The 20,176-nt window shown below is 33.9% G+C and overlaps 3 protein-coding genes across 4 annotated transcripts; 1 reads left to right on the forward strand and 2 right to left on the reverse strand.

Annotated features, from left to right (window-relative positions):
* The first annotated feature begins 899 nt into the window (after window positions 1-899).
* On the forward strand, window positions 900-3,827 carry LOC101261819 (uncharacterized). The gene is made up of 4 exons (XM_010323294.4): window positions 900-1,028; window positions 1,343-1,452; window positions 2,183-2,458; window positions 3,681-3,827. The coding sequence occupies exons 1-4, from the start codon at window positions 978-980 to the stop codon at window positions 3,718-3,720; spliced, it is 477 nt and encodes a 158-aa protein (XP_010321596.2). The 5' UTR covers window positions 900-977; the 3' UTR covers window positions 3,721-3,827.
* Window positions 3,828-5,636: 1,809 nt separating this feature from the next.
* LOC101261522 (cellulose synthase-like protein D1) lies at window positions 5,637-9,821 on the reverse strand. Its single transcript, XM_004239820.5, has 6 exons — window positions 9,098-9,821; window positions 8,473-8,902; window positions 7,949-8,326; window positions 7,325-7,700; window positions 6,859-7,252; window positions 5,637-6,771 (listed from the first exon to the last, which is right to left on the reverse strand). Exons 1-6 carry the CDS (start codon window positions 9,685-9,687, stop codon window positions 5,826-5,828), a joined length of 3,114 nt encoding a protein of 1,037 aa, XP_004239868.1. The 5' UTR covers window positions 9,688-9,821; the 3' UTR covers window positions 5,637-5,825.
* A 1,149-nt stretch (window positions 9,822-10,970) lies between these two features.
* Window positions 10,971-19,811, reverse strand: ABCG37 (ABC transporter G family member 37). 2 transcript variants are annotated; one of them, XM_019213853.3, is made up of 20 exons: window positions 19,456-19,811; window positions 18,536-18,966; window positions 17,818-17,938; window positions 17,328-17,501; window positions 16,574-16,733; window positions 16,055-16,131; window positions 15,908-15,961; window positions 15,377-15,769; window positions 14,783-15,064; window positions 14,370-14,686; window positions 14,125-14,285; window positions 13,939-14,042; window positions 13,703-13,859; window positions 13,433-13,590; window positions 13,007-13,339; window positions 12,615-12,905; window positions 12,450-12,533; window positions 12,005-12,366; window positions 11,493-11,919; window positions 10,971-11,398 (listed from the first exon to the last, which is right to left on the reverse strand). In XM_019213853.3, the coding sequence occupies exons 2-20, from the start codon at window positions 18,856-18,858 to the stop codon at window positions 11,141-11,143; spliced, it is 4,236 nt and encodes a 1,411-aa protein (XP_019069398.1). In that variant the 5' UTR covers window positions 18,859-18,966; window positions 19,456-19,811; the 3' UTR covers window positions 10,971-11,140. The 2 variants fall into 2 exon arrangements, with proteins under 2 accessions (XP_019069398.1, XP_069154586.1); XM_069298485.1 differs by having other exon boundaries at window positions 14,370-15,064.
* Between the last annotated feature and the right edge of the window lie 365 nt (window positions 19,812-20,176).

The following is a 20,176-nucleotide window of genomic DNA, read 5'->3' on the forward strand; positions in this document are numbered from 1 at the left end:
ATTTGTATGAAAAGATGAGTGTTGATTTTATAGAGTTCTAAATGTTTCCTTTAAGGAAAGAATAACCAAATATTGGGAAGAATTATATATTTTTTTTCGGAAAAAGTTAAAGATTTTATGATAATACTTTGACTTTCTTTTAAGAAAAAAATAAAAAACTTAAACTATGATAAGACAATTAGGGCAAAAAACCCTAACACGTCCACCATTATCAACTTTTGTCGTTACTGTCGATTATTATCAACTATCACTATCCTTCTACTCGTAACCAACACCCTCACCTACATCTATCATTGTTGTCAATCACTACAATCAACTCTCATCACTATTAACCACCATTTAAAATCATCACAATTAATTACCATTTGCCATAACGATAATTAATCACTATTGAGTATCGACAATCACCACCATCTATCATCACCACATATTCCTTTAGCTCTATCACTATCATCCACCACAACTAATCAACTTCTACCATCAACCATTATTGCCACATGTATAACACCGCTATTAGCTTGCAACATCACCACTTACAATCAGTATCGCTACTCGCTAGCCATCATCATTATCAACCATCATATACTTTTCATAAAAATATTCTTTTGATATGTTTAGATTAATTTAGTGTTTAATTAATTTTGTTTAATATTTTTTAATTTTCAAATAAAAATAAGTTTTATGCACTCAATTGTTAAAATAAATCGTCGTAACTATTTAATATTTAGACGTGTATTCAGATTAATAAATAAATAATATTATTTAAAGAATAAAGAATGATAACTTCCTTCTTTAAATCCCATAAATTTTCCATACATTTCGTGTACTTAAAATTACCTGTCTCATGTTCCATTCTTTTAGGAAATTAATAACCACCCAAATAAATAAATAAAATTTAAATATAAAATAAATCTCATCCTCCTTTTACATGTACAATATAATAATTAATCACTAAAAGTGATTTTCTTTTTCTGTGTATGAAACAATTTCTTCCACATTCCATCCTTGTGAAAATGGCCTTCAGAATGGTAAGGGAAAAAAATTCATTACTATTCTTTTTTTTGTTTTTTTTGAGATAATTAAAATCGAGATAAAATTACGAGCATGTCTTATAGTTGGAATTTTAAAATTTCAAAAATTAAATTTGTGATGTCTTATTGTTGGAATTACTAGATATTTGATTTTCAATCTATGATCTCGATATCGATTAGAAAGATCAGATCGAGTTATTTGTTTAATTGAGATCTTATAATATTCTCTGATTGTTTTTGTTACCATTATAGAATATTTTTTTTCAAAAAAATATTGACGTTAACTTTTGTATTTATCATTTTTATGACAGAGATATTTGAAATCCATGACGAATGCCTTCGTGACGAATCGATCATTTGCTTCTTCTACTGCTCCAAGATTTTCCTCTAGGGGTGGTTTTACCTATGTCAACCCTAAGAAGTTCGTTTCTTCTGACTTATTTTTAAGATTGTAAATTTCATATTCCGAAGAAAAATACCTATAAAAAATATTATTTGAGTAAATAACTTTTAAAAAAAATTAATACGATTTGCCAAATACGTTTTTGATCCATGTCATTTTAATGTGTAACATTTACTCTTTTATCTTTGACATAGTAATATATATACACATCATCAAGTCATCTTTACGATTATAACAGATAACATATCTTATTTTTAAGATTATGAATCTCACATTTTAAAGAATTTTATATGTAGATATCTTTTAGGTGAACCCGATTGAGTAAATACTTCTTCTAATTATAAATAACATTTGTGTCCTTCAATTTTGAGTGTGTAACAAATAGAGCACACTTGAAACTTACATAAAACTGAATAAATAGACACATACATCCTACGTGACATAATACATGTAAAACGCTACGTATGACAGAAATTTTCATGTAGCATACCACGTAGGATGCATATATGTATTTATTCAATTTTATGCAAGTTAAAATGCCTACTTATGTACCCTCAAAATTAAGTTGGAGGACGTAGATATCAGTTGAGACCAAATTAAAAAATATGTTTATGTATTATACATATAAATAATGTTTTAAGTTGTCTACACTACCTACCATATTTCACTAGATGTACCTGTATAAGTAACCTGATTGTATATATTATCAGTACATAAAACTTAAACTCGATATCTGATCATTTGAAAGGTTGTCAATGACCAATGGGGATATGGCACCAGTGTATGTATTGGGTGGAACATTATCACTGGCAATAGGACTATGCATTTTCACAATGAAACAACAATTATTTCATGGTCCTGGAGTTTTTGTTACCAAAAAAAAGAGAGAAAATATTGCTGAAGTTGATTTTCCAGATGCAATGGCTAGTTCTGGTACTAAGTATATTGACAAATCTGTCTTGAGGAAATTTGGAAGAATTCAAGATCCTATTAATTCTCAATATGATATTGATCCTTACACAAGGTATATTTAATTACTCTTTTTACCTTTTCGCGAAAATTACGTTTTATGTCTATTTCTGAAAATACTTACGCTATATATGTAGTCGATACTTTATGTTTAGACTCGTATTTGTGTATGAGCATCTTTTATACACTTTAGATGTACTATACATATGAGTACTTGCATAAATCCTATTAGTTTAGGAGTTAATTGTTTAGATATAGTCAAATTTGCGATATTACATATTTTACCAGATTTTGGTGCCTCCTGTCTCCAGATATGTTTAAATACATGTATCTCAAATAGATGGTGTCAAATTTAGGCGTAATTTATCCTAGATACTTGCATCCAAGTAGATTCGCATGTATCTTTCATACATAGCAAATCTCGCTCCTTCCCTCGCCTCTCTTTCATCTCGCTTGCCACACATACATGCGAATCACTCTAGATACATATAGATACATGTATCTAGTGTGTATCGAGTGTGATTCGTATGCATTTGGGATACATATATACAAATCTCACTTGTCTTTCACCCAATTCTCGCTCACCTCTCTCATATTTTTTATGTATCTAGTAGCAAAAATACATGTATTTAAGCGTAAGATACACATGAAACTCTTATATATATATATATATATATATATATATATATATATATATATTGTGTATTGAGTGTATAATTCATATGCATTTGGGATACATACAAATCTCACTTGTCTTTCTCCCCAATCTTGCTCGTTTCTCTCCCTAATTTTTGTGTATTTAGTACCAAAAATACATGTATCTAAGTGTAAGATACACATAAAACTCTTATTGACTACATAGAAAAATAACAACCTATTATAGTCCCAAAAGCGTGATCTTGGGAAACGATAAAATATACACATATCTTTTCATTTTCTTATATAGAGAAACTGATTTCGAAAAACAGTCAACTACTTACGATGACATGTTTAACAATACATAACTGTTATGTAGGTACTCATTTTCTTATTATGAATAAATTTTTCCAATCAGAAATTTAGCAAGTTTAGTACTAGCTAGGTACATTTTTACTACATTATCTATTTTGGTCCAAACAACCCCAATACATGTAATGATAAAGATAAGATCTCCCTATATTTTGTTCTCATCAAATTTTATTTGTATAATTATTCTGAATATGTTAGTGATATATACTTTGATCCATCAATCCTTCTAATCCTTTAAATGTTTAAATTTGTTTATTTATTTATGGCAGGCCAAGAAAAATTGAGTCCTTGAAATCAGTTGGAGTTTGAGAGCCCATTGTGAAAATAGATTTCCGTTTTTCCTAATTTAGTTTTATTTACTTCCATGGCACAATAAATTATTTGTTGTTAATAAAATGCCACAAATTTGAGGAGAATAGTTTTTTTTTTTACTTCAATAGATTCCTTTTTTTATTTTTATTTCATTCAATTAAGCATGTATTTCAATTTTTTACTTGAAATTGTGGGCTCCGTTTTACGTTTGCAATTTATTTCATTCGATTTCGTTGGTCAATTTGAAATTTTTTATGCCTCTTAAATTATGATTGTCATGAATATTCTACAACGATAATCATATTAATTGGTATATAATCATAAATCTTCAAAATAATCTGAAATAAGTAATTGAAGATAAAACATGTTAACCAATTGCAAAAAAAAAATTAATGTTATTTGGCTCATGCACAACTCTCTCTCTCTCTCTCTATATATATATATGAATTTAAACAAAATATATAAAATAAATATGATGAGAATATATATATTGATAATTGAAATTGAACTTTATTAATGAAAATCATTCTTTTATTTAATTAAACATCAACAAAGCTCACAACATAAAAGCTTATTGAGGAAACACATAATGTTTTCCCTAATAAAACATTATTATTATTGAAAATTTATCATTAGTGACAATTATCATGACATGCTTGTTGAGAAGGATAGCATTTATTTGGTTTAACCAATTCACAACACCATCGACTTGATGGTTCAAAAGCCCTGAAGCATGGATCGGAATCTTTTACCTCGACACGAATACGTTCATCGCCTGCATTTCATAAAAAAAAAAAAGACATATAAAATCGGTTAAGTTTTATATACTAATAATTCATAATAATTTTAAAAGTATAAAAATGAATGTGAACATACATTGATGGAGAGGTAACAAAGAAAAGAAAATTAAGCAAAGTAGCAAAATTGATGAGAAGGAGAATTTTGTAGTAGCCATGAAAAATATGTTTTAATATTCAAAACTCAAAAGATGGTGAAAAATATGTATGAAATTGTCCAAAATATATAGCCATTGCAATTACTTGATTTTGGTAAATGATGCAAACTAATGATTAATTAATCAAGTTATTTCCAAATCTATACATCCATAGAATGAAGGATATAAAACAAATTGGGCAAAAAAATTATCATATGCTACTTATTCATTCATCATTTTTATAAATTATTTAATTTCCTAAAATAACTCTTCCCTTTCCTTTTTACTACTAACCTCATTAATATATTTTAATCTATTTCCCTAATTAATTGCAAGGTGTATTTTGGTTTTTGATGCAATAATGAATAATGCATGTTTGTATATGTGTGTTTGAGTGAAGTTACATTCGTGCTATAGTTAAATTTTGATAGATTAAAATGAGATGAGTCTATAAAATAAATAGATATATCGATTAATTAAAATGTAGGTCATTATTACCTAAGTCGCTTAATTCTAATTAAATTTTAATTTCTTTGTTTGTTTATTTTATAATTTCTTAGTATCTAAAAAAAAATATGTTTTTCTTTATTATGGAAATTTATAGCATATCAATTTTTTTTTTTGTAAAAATAAAATAAATTGGAAGTACTTTGACAAGATATAATTTATCATGGGTCAATTAAATGCGTTGAACAAACAAAGGAGTAATAATGGGTTCTAGTGCAATTGTTGAGATCTCTCCACCCTTAATTAGGGTGGTTCGAGCCTCTGAAAATGAGCATCATCTCCAGAAATGAACTTGCAAATGCACGCATTTAATCGATCTTATATTATATAAACATGAAAAAAAAAAAGAGGGTAGGGGTTGAGAGGTATGTGTAATTCTCCTTATTTTTTTCTTTATGGATAAATAAATACCATTTTAGCTATCAACTTTCCTCCTTTACATTAACAAACCCTATTATAACACTCCATCTAATTAATATACTTAATAACTTTCTTATCAAAAAAAAAAAAACAATAAAATTACAATCATGAAAATTCATGACATTTTCCCCTATCACACAATCAAAAGAAAACCAAACCCCTAAAGACATGATACAGTAAAATTCATCTTTTGTTTTGTGTTGGTGTTGTTCATGACTATGACTGTTCGTCACGATTGATTCTAGATGGTAAAGTTCCCACCCCCTTCAACATTATTTTGAAGAGTAATCCAAAGCAAAGAAACAGTAATAGCAATAAGTCCTGACCATATGTATATAATAGTTGAGACTCTTCCTTTTCTTCCCATCAACCCTTTAGCAAATGGATATAAATGTGATAATACCCAAAAGCTAAAGAATACACCACCAAATAGCCTGTTCCATTGTGGTATAACACTGTATATTGTTCTTGATATGCCAATAACAAGTGCCATTATGTTAACAACCATAATGGTTAATGGAAGTATAAAAAGACTAGTCCATTTGACAACATATAAATCAGCATATATGTCATCTTCATCTTCAGCAGCAGACTTAGATGTCAATGTAAATGAAATCTCAACACCAGCTATAACTTTCAAGAGTCCTTGTATAACAGCAGCAAAGTGAGCACTCGTGCCACCGATGAGCCAAAATTGTTCATTACGCCATAGTTCCTCAAGGGCTATACCAGACCATTTGACTTCAAGGAGGGAAATGAGGACAAGAGTGACGGTGATAAGTAAGAGGTACGAAAGAAAGAAGACGTTGAGGTTTTGTACAATGAATTGGCCAGTGAAGAGACAGAAGGCTGGGATGAAACAGTAGACAACAAGGAATATTGACGTGAAAGGATAAACACCAACGTTGAAGTAGGCAATGCGTTGTAAGAACTTGAGACGAGGGCTTGCAAGGATGGGATTGTTACGAGAGTAGAAGATCTCAACTGAACCAGTTGCCCAACGCAGAACCTGATGTAAACGATCAGTCAGGTTTATAGGTGCAGTCCCACGGAATGCATCTCTTTTTGTAATGCAGTAGACTGATCGCCATCCACGATTGTGCATTCTGTATCCTGTCACCACATCCTCTGTCACTGATCCATAAATCCATCCTATTCTATCTCCCCATTCTGTTTTGTCCTCAAACCTTTCAATCATAAACACATTAGTAAGTCGATAAAAATCCTAAGACAAACAAATTGAAACGGAGGGAGCAGAATTCTATAAACAGTACCAGCAAGAGATGACTGCAATTGCCTCAGCTACAGTAGGTGCATCTAGAGGAGGACGCGGGATGAGCAAGGCACCAGGTGGCCTTCCATTTTTAACAGTGATGTGATCAGCTAGAGGTCGGCCTTGAAACTCAGCCACCGCGATAGATTCAACAAACATTGTGGAATTTCCAAATTGCTTTGGCAAGTCCAAGTCAGGATGTCCTGTTAAAGGTTGTGAATCGTCGTCTAGTTCTGATGGCAACGCAACATTAGCTTGTTTCTTGTTTTTTCCAAGGAAGCCGGTGTACTCATTAGCTCGAGGTGGGTGGAATCCGTAGAGTGCATAGCGCCTAAACATACATCCTGTCCCGACGTATACAGGACCTTGTAGACCATCCAAAGCTCTCATATTTCCTGTTATCATAACATATTAGATTTTAATGCTAAAACACATTGTGATACTTGGAAAGTTAAGACATTTCTTACCATCAAAAAACACTGTGTTATGATTAGCATATCTATCAGATGGATCAATTCCTTCGAATCTTTGAGGGAATTGTAGGTAGCAAATACGATCACCACCACGATCCATCATGTAACACATACCCTCTTGAATGGCCATGGAGTTGTAGACGTAATGATCACAATCCAAGTTGAGTATGAACGGTCCATTTGAAAGAATTGCAGAAGCTCTCACCAAAGCATTCATAGCTCCTGCCTTCTTGTTATGATCATAACCTGGACGCTTCTCACGAGAGACATATGCAAACATGGGAAGTCGGATGTCAATACCAGTGAAGTCTAATTGCTTCTCATTGGGACCTCCCATTATTGGATCATTTACCGGCACCTTGCTCATTATCTGCAACGATAACATAAGTACTATATGTCAAAAATTGGAAAACAAATAGGCGTAATACATAAACAGACACTCAAAGCACTCCAACTTTGAGCATGCATATCTAGACACCTCAACTCGAGTGTCCACGAAACACAATGGGGACGAGTTGAGATGTTTAGTTGTCAGTTGAGACCAAATTTGAGTGTTTTGTTTATGTATTACGCCAAACAAATATATCAATAACAAGTTCATGATAACGATTACTGTACTTGCAATATCCCAGCGTGGTCTCCTTTTTTATGGTCAGCCATAGGCTCATACCATGTGCCAGGCCAATGTGTGCCATCAGCCATCCAAGTTGCCTTTTGAAACTTGAAATCTTCGGGAACACTCCCTCCGTTGTTCTCCTTTGCAAGTGCCTTTTCCTTTTTTTCTTCTTTCGAGTTATGCATCTCACATCTTTTGCGTATGACATCTGGTAGACCGTTGATCCTAACCTTGAATTCATCATACTCCCTCTTGATCCAACGTCGATCCTTCACAAAATCAGGACGTTTCTTGTTTTTCGTTGGATCTGTCTTCTGACTGAAGTAACTGTCTGGATTTCTTGGCTCAATGTTATGTTTTCGACAAAATGGCACCCAAAGCTTTGGTAAACAATACAAAATGCTAGCATTAGTACTAATAATAACACTGTCTAAAAATTGGTAACGAACTGTCTAACTACACACCCTCGGTGTATATAACTTAAATCCAGTCGTAATTGAGATAGACAAGACGAAAACAAACTAACCTGACCAAAGATCACAGCCTCAGCCATAGCTTCAAAGTTAAAGATAGCACCACCATCATCAGATATGTAAATAGATATTTTCTCAACAGGATATTCGACAGCAAGAATCGAAAGTATAGTATTAGCAGTGACAAGAGGAGGCTCTTTATCAGGATCAGCTGTAGAAATGAACACATCAACTCCTGGTAGATCAGATCTACCATGAGGGTTAGTAGGAGACGGTGTTTCGAATTTTTCTTTCAGTGCAGCTAAATCAGCTGTTCTGTTTATAGGATTGAATTTCGGAAGGATATCAAGTAACCATGAAAATGCAAACCATAATTCACATACTATCGATACTCCCCATAGCCACATTGCATCTGGATTTGGATTACTTATACGCCACGTCAAGAAGAAAATTAACACCACTAACCGAATCACAATAAGCAATCTGCAAATTGAACAAAAAAAAAAGAATCTGTGATTTATAAAAACACAAACATAGTACTACATGCTTTCAACCAGTAATCAGAGCCAGAATTTTCACGTCTAGTTCTGATGAACCCCTCGATCCTACCCGACTTTCAAGAGTATCAATACTATAAATGCACGAATAAATGTGATGTACGAAGAAAAATATTCGAACCTGTAGGGGCTAATGATCTCAGGAGGGACTTTACTTTTTCTAGTAAGTGGTTTCCATGGCTTATCCATAAAATCAGACATACTCATTCCAGTATCATGATCATATGAATCATCATCTTGTTGCCAAAATGCATTTCCAATGCCATATTTTCCTTTAGTTTCGAAAAGCCAACGATTATGATCAAAATCTTGAGTTTGGCTCCTTAGTAACATTGATTTATTATTATTCGATTTCAATACAGACACTCGACGATCCAAACCAGAGGTATTATCCCCTCTTGCACCACCGTCATCATCTTCACCTCCACGACTACTCACTCTCCTTTGGGACTCTGTCCTGAATCTCGACGAGCCATATGGTCCTGGACCATCTGGCTTGTCACCACTAGCATCGACCCCTGGTTGATTATCAGGGGTCGGTGGCATCATAACTGTATAATTTATATAATCATTTTGATTATCTCCCGGGACATCCAAATCATCGTCCCGGGATAAACTCACCACACGTCCACTGGACGTGCGTCGTGAGAATTTCACCGCTTGTGGTGGACGATTCGGATCTGATTTTCTTGGATTCGAAGAAGTAGCCATTGCAAGTATTCTTCAATTTTTGAGAAAATTATTTGTATTTACATCTTCATGGCTTTTACATGCAAATGATTTATCACAAACATAAAAAAATATGCACTATTTCCTATACATTTAATTTTATTTTTTTTTACAAATGAACAGTGCATTGTTGATATTCCTAAAATTATATGTTACTTGATTTTCAGTGGTTTCAAAGTTACTTATCAGTTTTCAACAAACATCACTCCATATTTTACTCTTAGCCTCTTCTTCTCTCCATATATAAAATTATTTGCGACGATAAATTAATAGATGCATGACATATGTTTATACAAAAGCTTTTATCGCTTAATCATTGTAATATTCACAAATCATAAACATGTTTAATCATAAATCTCTCAATTTCATATTAGTTATCTACATTTTTTTCTTTATAAGCTCTTTAAGAAATCATAAACAAGACCGATAGTTTTATAAATTTATCTGTTAAGATTCTTTTTAAAAAATTTATAAACTGGTTTACACTTTCAAAAAAATTCATAAATTATAAAGGTTAATTGGATTTTTTTTTACTTAATTCTTTCTCTGCGTAATAAATTGTCAAATCATTTGGAATAACTATTTATAGTAACATGGACAACTACAAATAACATGGAACCAAAAAAAAAACTTATGTAACTCATTTTTTTTATATTTGTGCAAAAAAAAATCTATTTATTTCAAAAGTCTTTAACTAATCTAACATAAATATTTCTAAATTTTATGTCAAGTCAAATGATATCACATAAAATGAGACGTAAGGGTTAACTAGAATAATCGATTCCAATATAAACTAATCTAAGCTAACATCTGTCTTTCTTAAATTTTATGTCAAATCAAATAGTAACCTGAAGAGTTAATTAGAATAATAACCTATTCCAATATAATTAATCGGACGTAACCTAATCCTTGCAAAACTTGTCATCGAACCAAACGACTCTTTATACTTCACTTCGGAGTTGTTTGGTATGGAGATCACATGTAGTTAGTTGTCTCATCATAATATATATACGAGATAATCGATTCATCATTATAGTACAAATTACAAATAATGAAATAAATAATTTCGAAACTAATTAACAGTTGTATTTAAATACAATATAAAACGATGATACATTTAATCTCAAAATTATCATATACCGTCGTGCTAAAATTGCCCCTTATATAAGTTTGAATTATAATAATAGATTGACAAGTGACACCGCTTATGCAACTTTACCAGTTACACTATGACTCGGTGAAGGGGAAGGTATGAAGAAAATAAATCAAAACAAGGAGTAAATTTTCATATATTAATGAACAAATTATTTATTTGTACAACAAAACTTGGGATCAAGGAAGAAACCAAAAAAAATATACAAAAACCTTCAAAAAGTGAACTGCACATATAGTAAGTCTCTTCTTTCTCTCAAGTTGTTAGAAAGTGAACATTCTTCTATCTTTTCTGGAAGTTGAATGCCTTAATGGCAAATGCAAATAGGAAGGCGAAAACAACAGGCCATGCAGCGATTATTGCTGCAACGACTCCCAGAAAATCATGCTCGAATCCAAAATAACGCCCCAAGAATTGCTCAACATTTTCATCATCGCTAAGCATAGTTTGGAGGTCTCCGAATTGTGATGCAACAAGACCATACAAGGTCCATGCCACAGGGCAAAGCCAATAGTACCATCTCCACCATATTGGAATACGCTGTTTTTAGCAAAACAGACATAAATATAACAGATACAGTTTAGTTTAGGAGGATAAAAAGAAAGATGGAAATGAAGGATTTTCAAAAACTTACAGGTCGGGGAACGATAAATCCTGAGAAGAGATTCCATAGAGCATAGAAGAAGGCCGCGATTATAGAAGCAACGTTTTGATTCGGGGAAACAGCCACAGTCAGCATGCCATAGAAGGTGAAGTACAAGAGAGTGAAGTACATGATGAATAAGTACCAAAAGAACTTGGCAACAGTCCATTCGAATCCAATCATTGCATACACAATGATGCCATAGAAAACTGCTTGTAAAAATACGTAAGGTATTTCAACGATAACCTGTCCAAAGGCATAAGGTAAAGCAGAATACATTCCAGCAGCTCTTTCTCTGTAAAATACAGTACGCTCAACGGCTACAACAGGCTGGGCTGATGATGAATTTTGTACACCAAGGAAGAGAGTTGCAGCGTACATAGATCCCATAGCATTAAAAAGATCCTGGCTCCGACTCCTGTGATCAATAAAGCTCGAAAAGTTTAGTGAAATATTTACCTTATTTCAAATTTACATTTACTTGTCAATGTGATTTTACTTACAATCTGCTACCAAGATCCCAGAACAATGTGCCAAAGACAAGTGCTAGAATGACTGTGAAGATGAATCTAACTGCTGTGTAAGATGGATTACGCCAGTATGACAAATGTTGCTTCCAGAGACATGCCATACATTGAGTCCAGAAAGACTGCGAAAATTGAGTTTCAAAATGCAGATCCTTTGTACCAGGACGAGGCGTACTTAATTCAGCAATCAAGGCTTTGTTCCTCTTGTAGAGGTCTGATTTCTTGTACAAATCAGTAAAGTCAACTCCTAACATCATTTCTTGAGATGCGGCTGTTACTTCTAACATCCAAGTTGCGGGATTGTAAGCCTCTTTTATCTTACTAACTCCAGGCAATGACTGAACTCAACACGAAACTGAGATTAGTATTTGATTCTATCAACGAGGAAAAAGTAATCTCATATTTTTCTTTGCTAACGTACCTCAAAGTATTTGATCAAATGACAAGAATAGCGACCAAGAGGACCAACATATATCTCCTGTCCTCCTCGTTTCATTAGAAATAGCTGCAAAGCCGTGTTTCACTTTTAATACAGGTGGCAAAGAAATGGTGGAAACAAATATGCTTGGTAGGTTAATAATCTCACCTCATCAAAGGCTTCAAAAATGTCGATGCTAGGCTGATGAATGGTACAGACAACGGTTCTTCCTGTATCGACAGTGTTCCTAACAGCTCTCATTACAATGGCTGCAGCTCTTGCATCCAACCCTGAAGTTGGTTCATCCATGAAAATGATAGAGGGGTTTGCTACCAGTTCAACCGCAATAGTCAGCCTTTTGCGTTGCTCCGTTGATAGACCATTGACTCCAGGCAATCCGACTAACGCTGATCTTAAGGGAGTTAGCTCCACAAGTTCCATAACTTCCTCAACAAACATCTGCAGAGAGGAATATCAACAATCGTTTGATAAGAGTGTATATGAATGTTTCTTTGATTTGTTTGACCAATTTTATGGAGAAATAATTTAGGGGAATCGACCTTTCTCTTGTTTTTGTCAACATCTTGAGGTAAACGCAGCCAAGCTGAGTAAACCAATGACTCATAAACTGTAATATAAGGTGAATGGATGTCATTCTGCTCACAATATCCAGAAATACGTGCAAACGTTTCTTGCTTCTTCGGATATCCAGAAATCTTGATGTCACCATCAATATATCCTCCTGTTTTTCTTCCGGCCAACACATCCATCAATGTTGTTTTACCGGCTCCACTAACACCCATCAAGGCTGTGAGAACACCTGGCCTGAAAGCTCCACTCACACCTTTTAGAAGTACTAATCTATCTTCAGTGGAACCTTGGTCTTTTATTTCCTGCAATTCATTAGAATGTTAAGTTAGTTGTTCATAGAAAATAAAAACCTTAAGAGACACGAATATTATTCGCGAAAAGTTCTGAAATGTTACCTGAGGCATGTCAACGGAGTATACAACGTTATCAAAAGTGATGGAATGCGGTTCAAATGGAAGAACCATTCCCTTCTTCTTCTCACCCTCAGTTTCACTTCCCTCAATGAGTCGATCATTCTCGTCGTCTTCTGATATCATCACTTGCTTACCAAAAGCTGAAGATGTATAAGAAATATGGTGTTAGCACCGTTTATCCATTCGTAGTATAAGGCATCATTCATTTTATGTTCTTTTCAAGGGGAATGTAAAGGCACCAGAGATACTCACGGTTCAGGTAAGCGAGTCCAACACTGTAGCAGAGGTTGAAGATTATTATGAATCCGATAAGTGCCACAACACCTACCCAGTACCAATATGCATCTGGAAAGAACCCTCGAGATCTTACTACTGCATGTCCAAGTGGCTCAGCTCCATTTGGTGCAATCTGTATTAATTAAGAGTAATGAGCATCCATATGCGAGAAAATTAGCTATTTGCATGTGGTTTGGAATAAAAACACTTACATGGTCCCATTTCTTCCCATCAAATTCATTCACAAGAATTGAATTCACAGAATACATTAATGGTGAGATCCAGTAACCCCAGATCCACCATTTCTTCACATCATCTGTAGCATCATGCGTAATAGAAAATAAATAAAAGTATGATTGAACAAGAAAAAGATTTTTTGCGATCGCAATAAAACATACTTCTCGAGAGGACAAATCCAGACAATGCAAATTGTAAAACCAGTGCAAATGCTCCAAATGTGGTAGCGACTCCCATTGTTCTCCCTGCTGCACCAATGAATCTGAACAATCCCGATGCCATCTGGTGTACTAGTACAAGAAGTAAGAATTGTTTGAACAACCTGCAAAACCATAGTCCCTTAATAAACATGAAATCATAAAAGACCATCAAATCATTACTCTGCCCTATCTTTTTTCTTCCTTACCTTGAAACATTAGGATCAAATCCCATGACATAGTATGTAAGAAACGTCCAAAGACCAACTTCAATAAATGTTATCGGGATTTTGAGAATCCATGTGGGAAGGGCATAAGCCCATGAAGGATAAAAAAGAAGGTCCCTTTGCTTGAAGTAGACTGGAAGCTTCAAAATCGTCAGGTTGATCTCAGCCATTCCATTAAACATAATCACAACCACTACGAAAAAGAGAGCACCAGCATACATCCCTCCATCATCCATATTATCTCGGGGCATCTCAGTACGGAAAAAGACTGTCATCATTATAAGTGCCATTACCACGAGCTGAGAAGACAGAACAGAAACAAAGAGAATTAACAATTGGCACATGGTATTGAAATGAAAAACACTTGTATATCTAATATACCAAGTAGTCAGTACCTGAAAGAGCTTGAATATGTAAACAAATGAGTTCCTTTTCATTAGTAGGAATTCTCGTTCAGCACAGACCTTCAACATTTCTTTTGTCCCTAGACCATACTTCTGAGTAGACAAAGCAGCAGGGTGGCTTTTGGTCTTGTCATATGGAGTTGCAAGCTCATCTGCGAGTTTCTTTCCAACATGGAAAGACTCATATGCCTCAGCAAATTCTTTTGATGTGATAAACCTATAAGCCTCATCCCTCTTAGCCCAATATTGTTGTTGATCCTTCTTTGATGTTACCTGCAATACATAATTTAAAATTTCATTCTTGTATGTCTAAGACATAGTTGACTACATAGAAGTTTGGTACACCTTACAGATTAAGCATTTAAGTTGGTCACACACTTCAAAATAGTATCATATTAGACAAAGGGTTGGTTTAAGTCTCATGACCACCCATGAAAAAGAACCAGAACAGTACGTGAGGGGACACATGATATAATTAACTAAACATAATAGTGCACTCTCTGACAGTTCAAATTCTTAGATGAGAGATGATTACCTACTTCAACGCCATAATCTATGTTGGTAATATTTTATTGTAAGACATACCTCTTGCAAGAAATCTGCCACACCTTTCCTTTCGGGGCATTTGAATCCCATGGATTCAAAGAAGTCAAGAACGGCTTCCCGAGGACCCTGATAGACAATGCGTCCATCTGACAACAGAATGATGTCATCAAATAAGTTGTAAGTCTCTGGGGCTGGCTGCAACAGAGATATCACAGCAGTTCCATTCAAGAGCTGCACCGATTGTCTTAGTGAATTAACAATGGAGAAAGTAGTTGAACTGTCCAATCCAGTAGAGATTTCATCCATGAAAAGCGCCTTTGATGGTCCAACAAGCATTTCACCCGTCGTTACACGTTTCTTTTGCCCCCCTGAAATACCCCTTAACATTTCATCTCCCACCATAGTATCAGCACAGACATCCAGACCCAAAATCTGCAAATGGAAGTCAAATTACTATACTGGAAGATAACGATATGCAACATCCATAAGACAGGTTATCTGCTACAACAAGTTAAAAGCACTATATACATTAAATCCTTATTATGCAAAATATTGAATTGTAAATGTTACCTTAAGAACATAATCGGTAACAACATTCGCTTCCTGTCCTTTTGTTACTGAAGCCTACATTTCCCAAAAACAATAAAAACTTTAAATTATAAATTTACTAAAAGATTTAGTATTATTCCCTCTCATGTCTTTCTGTTGTATTCTTACCTTCATGTAGATATCAACATCATGATCTGGTTTGATATTAGCTGCTTTCTCTCTTCTTGATAGTTCAGCCAACATCTCTATATAAGTTTTCAGGAAAAATAATAATTAACAAATGAATATCTAATTTTTCACTGCAAAATAAAAAATAAAATTTACTTATAAAAAATACATTTAAAGTTTGTTAGGTACAATGTAATAGAGAAAGTAATATATGTACTGGTCATGACATCATTTAATCCTCTATTTGGTAGGATTTTCAACCTATGTATAAGCTACTACACACCTTATTCAGTGTTATAGGATGTATAACTTCTTCATAGCAAACCATGGTATTAGCAATATAAGGGTTATTAATACATGAATAAACATGGTTAAAGACAGCACCGTTCTTAATACACCAAACCAAACAGTGGAACAGAAATAATCTTAATATAACTAATTCACTTTGTTCAGTACTATCCGTATACACTCTACCAAACAATTCTTCATTATAAGAAAAAAGAAGAAGAAAACACTAACCATATCTAGGTCCAACTCCTTGGCATCTTGCAGAAAATTCCAAAGTTTCCCTTACAGTCATCTCTCCAATATGCAAGTCATATTGGCTGATATAGACAGCTGTTTTTTGTGGAACAAATTCATGTAGTTCATGTCCATTATAGGTCACATTTCCAGTAACCTGATTTCCCAAAAAAGAGGGAGAACATTTTTAAAACAATCATATATATAAAAGGGCTCTATTCCTATGAATTGACAGTGTAAATTTCTTTAGTATCAAGCTATGTTGCTCGAATTCTTAATATAAGTCGATAGGTGTGTGTGGATACTTGGAAAGTAGTGCATATTCGAGGGATCAAACATGGGTTCGACACCATTTTTGCAGAGTCCGGGCAACATAGGTATCAAGTCACTTTAGAGGTAATTAAAGGCTATGTTGCTCCGATTCTCCAATATGGAGACGTAACTCGTACCAATGTTGGATCCTCTATTGTTGAAGTGTGTGACTATCTCACACAAAAATGATGGAAAATATACATAGTATATTCGATTAGGAAAATACTAAATTTGCCCCTATACTTTGCGTAGGACCTTTGTTCTGTTAGGATGGAAGGGTAATATGTGATTCATAGGCGAATGATACATGCATATTTATTCGAAAACTTAGACGAGGGGTAAATACAAACAATTTCCATATAACCAATTTCACAAAGTATGGGGGCAAATTTAGTCTTTTTCCCATTATCTATGATATATTTGGAATTGAAAATCTCACCTTCAGAGTAGAATCAAGTTTTCCGGCCAAAGCTAATAACAAAGTCGTCTTTCCAGAACTTGGAGGTCCCAAAAGCAGTGTCATTCTGGAAGGCTTAATCATACCACTTACATGTTTGAGAATTGTGATTTGCCTCTTTCTACTTGGAAGTATGTGAATAGAATTCAAGAATGACTTTGGAGCAAAAAATTGGAAAGAAAAAAAAAGGATAAGTTAGTTTCAATTAGAAAAAAAAAATGAAAAAAGGCAGCTAGCTGCACAAAGAATCCCGCATTAGCAGGGTTCGAGGGAAGGTCGCACCCCTAGGGGTGCGATGCACATAGTCTTGCATTATCCTAATGTAAGGATTAGTGACTGTTTCCACGACTCGAACCCGTGACCTATAGGTCACACGGAAACAACTTTAGTGTTGCTCCAAGAGTCACCTCCTTATTTTCAATTAAAAGAAATGGAGTTATTAAAATATTCTTTTTTTCTTTCTTATATGTACCTCAACGAAGTTGGTCATGAAGTTGATAAAAGTAGGCAAAGCTCTGCTTCCTACATATGCGTCTGCATCAATGTTTACATGCTCATATCTCACCTCTATTGATGGCAAATCAATCCCAACTCTGAAAATTTTTAAAAGAGAAGTTAAATACAGAAAATAGAAAAGGGATACTCAAAATATTTAGAAAAGAAAGAAGAGAAAAGGCCAAAACTTTGATGCACTAAGTTCTCACTATCCCCAGGTCTGAGGAAGGGCCAAGGTCGGAGCCACAATTGTAGGTAACTTTGACTCAAATCATTTTTGTGCTTAAAATTTCATTTAATATGTAAAAATAATCTATTCAGAACCCAATAAGTAAAACGAAATGTGGTTCAGAACTCATAAACTAAAATTTCTAGCTCCGCCTCTTGAAAGGCATCACCATCTGGTTCATTGTACGCGGCTATATCTTGTGTTTCTGCAATAGGCTGTTATCATGGATTAAGCCTCGACCTCTGGACACATGGTCACAACTCTTATATGCAAGGGGTCAGGAAAGGGTCGAACCACATTAGATCCATTGTATGCAGTCTTACATTGCAACTCTATAAGAGGCTTTTTTCACAACTTGAACCTGTGACCTTCTGGTCGCACAACACCAACTCTTATGTTGCGCCAAGATTTCCCAAAATGAAAAACAAACTATATATAAATGAATAGTTAAAATTATCTCACTTACGTCTCAATTCTGTTCTTGAGTTTCAACAAGAACTTCTCATTATCTTCATCAGCAACCTTCACAAGCCTATCAAGCAAATTCTTCCTTTCTTGATGTCCAATATCATTTGTATCGACTTCAGCAGCAGCTTCACCTTCTTTTCCAAACAATAAACCTTTTCTCATCCGATCAAACGTAGGCAATTTTTCCAATGCAGCCCATTTAAGAGCCTCTTCATCATCCTCATCTCTTGCTGAACGCGAAAATATCGAGTTGCTAGAATCTGCCCTCAAACTTCCCCTCATACTACCTCTAAAATTGTTAAGATTCGCTGGCTCCATCATCAACCAATGTCCACTTGATCAATCAACAGACTTATCTTCTATTTTTTTAGTTCTCCTCAACTCTAAGCAGAACTCGTAAACTATGCAAATGATATCTTCTCGTCGTACCTAAAAACAAAAAAATTGTTTCCAATACTTGAAACTTGTCCAAATGAATATAACTAGAGTATTCGAAGATAACCCAAATTTTTTTTTCTTAAACTTTTTTATTTTTTTATTTTATTTTTGGTGCTCTTTCACTTGTATGATGATATGGTTATAAAGAACAAAATAATATTTGGTGCCAATTAGATTCCAAGGCAGAGCACTCATATAGCAGCAAACTCAGGATATATTAACGCAAACGTAATGTTTTTCTTCAACTAGTTTTTATGTGAATATTTTGACTTTCTAGATATTAAGGGAAATCTAGAATACTCAAAAGGCACCAATAAATCAAATCAATATCCAATGCTATAATATGAATGGCAGATAAAGCACAGTGCATGAAGTAAAATTGATGGTATATATATTTTTCACTTATAATTTAAAATTATTACTAATTATTCCTACAGAAAAACTTGGAATTTAGTAAGCAAACAGTCAACAATTTATTACCTGTTACAGAATCAGTACAGCTGATTTGTAGGGATTTGAATATATAGTTTAGTTTATGGGTCTCTCTCAACGAGTGACTGTTTTGCTTCACCGCCACAGAGGAAGGAGACGGAACAGTTTTTCCGGTCGGTAATAACATCTCCGGTGACTGTGAAAAAACTGTGTGGTACTTCACGCGCCGGCGCGTGCTCCGATGAAACCGATTCCGGTGGTATCTCCGGAGTGGCTCTGTAAAATCCGGCTACTTTGGTGGAATTTGAAATGTACAGCGGTTGTGATGGGTCTCCGAGCATTTTGGTTGATCAATTTGGATATGGTGAAGATGGAAATCAATTCTACTGGTTTGAGCTAAAATCAATTTTGAGTATTATTTCATGCAAATTTATACACAAGACTTTAGATAGTACAAATTTAAATATTTTTATTAGTGCATAATTAAAATTGAACTATATAATATATTTATATCTTATAATTTTTAATATTTTTAATTAAAGATATGTTTAATGAGTTATATATTTTTGAGTCTGATTTTTTGTTTGATCTAGTACTGTATCTCCTTTTTTTAAGTACATTATCGATTGGAATAAATTATTTTTTTTTAATCTTTATTGAAGAAGTTTTGTTCTGTGTTTTTAAAATATTCTTTAATTAAATTGTGAGTTATGTTGATTTGTAAAATGTAGTCATATTTCATTATCTAGGATAAACAAGTGGATTGAGT

This window comes from Solanum lycopersicum, chromosome 5 (assembly GCF_036512215.1).
Source record: "Solanum lycopersicum chromosome 5, SLM_r2.1".
Taxonomy (NCBI): Eukaryota; Viridiplantae; Streptophyta; class Magnoliopsida; order Solanales; family Solanaceae; genus Solanum; species Solanum lycopersicum.